The sequence below is a fragment of the Pundamilia nyererei genome, unplaced genomic scaffold (genome assembly GCF_000239375.1).
Source record: "Pundamilia nyererei isolate P.nyererei 1_Seehausen unplaced genomic scaffold, PunNye1.0 scaffold00027, whole genome shotgun sequence".
In the NCBI taxonomy this organism is placed as follows: Eukaryota; Metazoa; Chordata; class Actinopteri; order Cichliformes; family Cichlidae; genus Pundamilia; species Pundamilia nyererei.
The window spans coordinates 2,409,004-2,415,207 of record NW_005187428.1 but is presented as its reverse complement, the minus strand read 5'-3'; the positions used below and the strand labels follow the sequence as shown (position 1 = coordinate 2,415,207).

At 39.3% G+C, this 6,204-nt stretch overlaps 1 protein-coding gene across 1 annotated transcript in view; it reads left to right on the top strand.

The window, feature by feature from the left end:
* Window positions 1–2,369: 2,369 nt before the first annotated feature.
* tmpob (thymopoietin b) overlaps window positions 2,370–6,204 on the top strand; it is a 10,068-nt gene continuing 6,233 nt past the window's right edge. The window contains exons 1-5 of the mRNA XM_005728124.1: window positions 2,370–2,970; window positions 3,120–3,237; window positions 4,320–4,472; window positions 4,643–4,752; window positions 5,656–5,753. Of these exons, the coding sequence (XP_005728181.1) occupies window positions 2,737–2,970; window positions 3,120–3,237; window positions 4,320–4,472; window positions 4,643–4,752; window positions 5,656–5,753 (713 nt within the window). The 5' untranslated portion in view covers window positions 2,370–2,736. The remainder of the gene's footprint in view (window positions 2,971–3,119; window positions 3,238–4,319; window positions 4,473–4,642; window positions 4,753–5,655; window positions 5,754–6,204) is intronic.

Genomic DNA, 6,204 nt, shown 5'->3' with positions numbered 1-6,204 from the left:
GGGGGGGGAATGAATGCACGCCTGTTGCGTAAATTTAGACCATGCAGCAGTTCTACGCCCGGGAAGTGACAGGTCTGTTGTCATACAGTATGCTGAAGCTTTGTAAGACCGATTAATTTCACAAGTATGTGTTTTGTTGTGTCAGTGGAATTGGATCAGACATTGACTGGGTGGTAAAGGTTGACTTTTCCTAAGGTACTTCTGTGGTTGGCTCATTTTGGATTTAGAGATGCTTAAAATCCAAGATAAACTCAAGCGAGGAGCCTGCGTTCAACATTTTTCTAAATGATCAGAAATCCTCTTTTAGAACATGGATGTTGGCATTTAAGTTCATTTGAGAGGTGCCGTCTTTTCCAAACACAACACAACATTTAATATTTCAATTGCCAATTCAACTCTCTCTCTCGGGGTAGCCGCCCGCTGGCTCTTGCTTTCACCTAAATTGTTTTTTTGTCTTCCTTCAGCCAGTTGTTACATTTGTTCTGTCAGTTTATTTAACAATCATCTGTCAAGAAATGCCATCAAATAAACTGACTGCTCGACATTAGGTGGAGCAGGGCCATTTCAAATGAATTCATTCTGAAAATGTGAACGTTGACGATTAAAGAGTAGTCTTTGATCATTTTTCAGAGGCCATGACTGTTATGCTTAAAGAGGCACTCTCTGTGATTCTTGGCCCAAGTCTTATTTTCTGTATAAATTACATACAAAGAAAGCTTAAGAGGTGTTTCTCAAGGGCTCAACATTTTTTACGCTTACACTCCATTGGCAAATCCGCTATGGAAAAGCTGAACTATACTTCAAGTGCTGTATTTTAGTGTGGTTTGGAGCTGAGGTGGGGATCAATTGCTTGGTTTCTGCAGCAGCATCCCAGAAAAGCCCCAGAGGGGCAGGTCTGAAGGACAGGTGGGGAGCCACACAGTGCCACCTCAAACCACTGTCCCCACACTGAGGGGAGGAGGAGGAGGAGAGTGTTCAGAGACCAAGACAAAGAGGAGGCAGTCGAACACTGCCGTGTCTGTGAGGGAGTGCGTAGATCCGCACCTAGTGATTTTCTGTTAAGGGGTCATTAAAAATAATTGACAGATTGTTTGGGTAACATTTGTCTTCTCCCAGACTCTTGAATTACCACCAACATCACGTGTTTGTTCAGCAATTCAGTGCAGCGAAATGAAATGTCACTTTAGCACAATTACCATCCCACCGAATAAACGTCCATCCCAACTTCCGGTGTCTCATTTCTGCAAGTGGTAAATGCTTTTCTACTTTACTTGAGCACTCACAGTGCTTTATACAACATGCCTCATTCACCCATTCATAAAAGCACTTTTTATATGCCTTTTCTACCTAACATTCACACACATTCATCGTTTGATGGATGCATCAGAGAGCAACTTAAGATTTAGTATCTTACCGAAGGATACTCTGGCATACATAAAGGAGCAGCAAGGTATCAAACCACCAACCTTCCAATTAGTAGATGACCCCATTTGTCCAGCATAAAAAAAAACCTAAAGATGTGCAACTTGTAATGCAATATAGCAAGCATGTTTTCATCTTTTAAGCTGTCCTTCTGTCTACAAAAGTATTCATGCTTATAGATTAAAATCTGATGATCATGCAGATCCTTGGTAAACATCCATGGAAAAAAGTCTTAAAACATATTCTTGGCTTTTTTTCAGTGCTCTTTTTCTTTCTTTAAATATATTTTTTTATTATTCTTGTGAAAGTTGCCAAGTAATTATACCTGCTTGCCTTATCCCTGCAAAGCAGCATTTGTGCATTTATAACGTTAATAAAGTTTGCTTGCTTTCTGACTTCATAATAAACAGCATTAAGCCTTGGATAACCGATTTCTTTTCAAAAACTATGCGGCATTATGCTGCCCTCTTCTGTTACAGAGGCAGATTTCATCTAAATCGTGGAACATACGCCCATTGCCATGTGTAGCATGAAAATCTGTAGGGGCTCTATATTATTACAGATAATCAAGTTATTTACTACTAATGATTAGACTAAATTCATGTGGCAAACGGGATGGATAGAAACTGCAGCTGTATGAAAGCTTTTAACAGCTATTGCCATTGTAACATTGTTATCTCTTTCCTTGTTGCAGCGAATCAGATTAGTGTTTTAAACTCGCATCTGGCCGCTTCATAAAATCCCAGTATCAATAAAGTCCTGAAAATGAAACTAATATGCGAATTTCGTCGACGGGATTTAATGTAAAGCTGTTCTCCAAAACCCACAAAGCTTCGGTTTCTTTGTCGCGGCAGCCTGCCAAGGTTCCATTCATAGCAAGCCAATCAGAGAAGAGTTTACTGAGGACTTCCATCCAATAGCGGCGCTGTTTGATGTTTGGCCCTGTTGCGACCGCGGACAGACAGAAGCAAGTGGACCGGTTTGAAGCTAAGCTAATTTAGTCAAATTACATTAAGTTTATTTAGCTTTTTTCACTGATTTCATTTACAGCAAACGCGCTTATCTGTTTTCGAAAAATCAAAGCTATCTGTAAATAGTTGAACCGATAGGCTAACGAGAAGAATTGGGCGTTTATCTTAATAAACCGCTTCTGTCCTGCTAGCTTAATTGGCAGCGGGTAGGCGCCACTTCTGTTTGACAACAGCGCTATTCCGTCACGTTCCCGGTGTTGTTTGTAGCGGCTCGGCGAACTAGCTTCCGTTAGTCACGAAGGAAATCGCTCAGAGATTTTTTAACAATAAAAATAAAGTTAGAATGGCAGAATTCCTCGAAGATCCGTCAGTTCTCACGAAAGACAAGCTGAAGAACGAGCTTACGGCAAACAATGTGCCCCTTCCGAGCGGAGAGCATAAAAAAGAAGTGTATGTGCAGCTGTATCTGAAGAACCTGACCGTACTGAACAACAAGAAGACCCCACCTGCAGACACCTTCTCCAGCGATGAAGAGTTACCTGCCCCGGTGGTGTCAAACAAAAGTCGCTCCGGAAGGGTAAGTTTCTAATTGCTAAAAAATTGGTTTTATTTTTACTTTTTCCCACCTGTGGTTTGATCGTAGTCTCCACGCGTCTGATTGGACTGGTTTATGTTTCGAAAATTGCAACACTAATGTTTCTTCTTTTTTTTTCACCTTTTTTACAGAAAGCTACCAGAAAGACAGACAAGCCTCGCGCGGAGGAAGTGGAGGTGACAGATCTGACTGATGAAGACTTAAAACAGCAGCTGGCAAAGCATGGTGTGGACGTAGGACCCATTGTTGGTGAGTTCCCTGGATTCATTCATTCATTCATGTCCTACACATGCAAAATAAAACAAATGTAATTTATCAAGATGGCAAGAGCACAGATACAAACAGAAAAATTTAAAATATTTTAAAAAAGAAAAAAAGCAATCGCAATACATCCTTTAAAAACTGAATCAAACAATGATACTAATAGCGTGATATTTTTATACTAATCGCAGTCGAAACAGGAAAATCTGGCTTCTTTTTTTTTTTTAGTGTAAGATTTGATCTAATTCCAACCCAACCCAAGACTATACAAATGTACAACACCGTAGTCAAAACAAGTCTAGTCCAACAATAAATGTCAAGACCTATGCTGTCATAAGAGAATATGTTTGTTTTAAAGGTAAATTATATTTTTAAACCCATTTTTTGTAACAGCAAAACAGTTAGTCAAGGGTTTTCCAGTTATAAAAATAAAAATGGCAGTGCATTTGTTACACTGTGCCGTGGATTGTTGCTAAATCCACGACTACAATGAGCCTAATATATTAGTTATGTGAGATGAACATAATTACTTGCAATGATTAAATACAAAGGTGATGAGAGGTCAGGGAAAAGAAACAGATTAGAGTTGGGCTAAATTAGTGAACTAAACAAATCTAAAACTGAAAACAGTCAGTTTTAGTAAGTTTGTTACTACTGTTAGTTACTGCTGGTAACTCCCACTCCACTTATAATAAATAAGAAAAATGCAAAAAGCAACTGAGGAAAAAAAGCTTGAGGAGAGGGAGACGTGCAGATGAGCCTCCACAGCCAGTCAGTACGGTGAATCAGCGAGCATTTTAACCAGATGATGGAAAAAAAACAATATGCAGGCAGATCAACCAATGCATCAAGGCACACCTAACAAAACTTTTTATGATAAGAATCAAATCCATTGTCCAAAAAAATTATAAAAATCTGTACTATGCAGAACATTGCATAATCATACAATGAAAATGAAATGATATAAAGATGCCGGTAAATCTGAAAAGAAAACTAAGGCAAATACTATGCAAACGTCTAATGAAAGGCATGAATTATTTTCCCTTTAATCCCTCTCTGTGTCCTTTTAGCCTCTACCCGTAAGGTGTATGAGAAGAGGCTGCAGAAGCTTTTGGACCAGCCTCCAGCTGAACCCGAAGCTCCTACTGTCACAACTCTCCCCAAGGCAGACAGTAATCAGAACGGCAACACAAACTCTGACCAGTACAGCGACAAAGAAGACGGTGAGCCCTTGGGGGGTGTTGGTTGGTTGGGGGTTTCATCGAGGAAAAAGTTTCCAAATTGGTTGCAATAGGCCCATGAGTATTACACATTATACATATTTGTAATACCCCATGGGTATTACAAATACACATCATGATATTGATGTTCCCTCATTTCAATCTTCACACAGAGGAGGTCCCTGCCCCTGAACCAGAGCCAGTTCCTGTGGTAGAGAAGCCTGTGAGGAGCAGAGGAAAAGCTCCTGTCACTGTCAGAACCAGCAGCAAACGGCAGACAAAGGTGAGGCTCACTCTACCAGCTCTGCATCAGTAATAATAATTGGCAGTCTCAGAGTGCAAAGTGTCTTAAGTGGATTTAGTTATTTAATATTATAGATTACTAAAAAGCCAACAAATAGACTAATATTTTTCTAACCCATCTTATTCACAACAATTCCCACAGAGTAAAACAGACCAAGCATAAAGATAAGTTCATGTGTCACTTGACCCACGCTGGATTCAGTTGATGATGTTTTTCTGCATCACCAACTGAATGCATGCACATTCTCGTCACTCTGCAGCACGCAGAGTTTGCACAGCTTCAGTTTAACTGCAGGGTGTGATGTGGTGGTATTCCCAATGTTCAGCTCAAAAGGGTGAATGTGTAACACATTTCCTCAGCAAAAGGAAATATTCAGTAAAAATGTGACACTATAAAATATTGGGGCCTGATAAATGTAAAAAGAAAGAATTACCAGATTTATTTTTTTTAACCTTATTTTTGTTTTTAAGAAAAATAAGAGCCACATGAAGATATTTGTTTCAATTGTTTAGTAGAACAGTATCAGTATAATGTCCTCGTAAGTGGATATCAGGCCCTTGTAGAGCAAAATTGAGTATTTTGGTCTAAATAATCCAAAATGTGATGTCCACATATGTGGACACCAGGTCCTAGGAGGTTAAAGTCAATTTTAAACTAAAACTTCACCAGCTTCAGGCCAGGAGTTGTGGTTAGTTTTATTTAGTATCAGCATCTAGTTAGGTAAAAAGAGTGCCACTAGAATAACACTGAAATCATAACACTAAAGATGTTGACTTCAAGCTCTGCATACCTCACTAACCTGCTCATCTCCCTTCATCGCCCCCCACTATAATTACAGCATAGTTTCAGTTTGCGTGAACATGTTTTATGTTACGCTGACAGGTGGTGGAGGAAATTCCTGAAGAGACCCCTAAAAAAGCCACTGAGAGTGTGGTTGAAGATATCCTTGCCAATGAAATAAGCACACCAACCGGCATCAGGTAACACCTGATAATCATGTTTTATGTTATTTGTCTTTATTTGTTTTGAGACAGTTGTATGGAACATGCGAACCGGATATTTGGAAATATTAAAGAACATGACTACTGTGATGTGTTAGAGTCGGAGGGTTTTTGACAGTGCTACAGTGCAGACTCCAGCAAGTGTAATTGTTCTTGGTAGCCAAAAAAAAACTAAACATGGGTTGTTATAATTTGGAATACACAGAAGGCTGTGACTATGTCTGTTTACTACGTAATGCTAACACAAAGCCAGTAATCTGCAAGGTGTGTAAGTAAAACTGATCAACATTTGTTGGCTCAAACTAAAAATCTGCTTGGCTTTGACACTTTACCCAAACTACATAAAAAAGCTAAACACAGCATACAAAGACTAGAGATGGCACGATACCACTTTTTTATGTCCAATACCGATATCATAAATTTGGATATC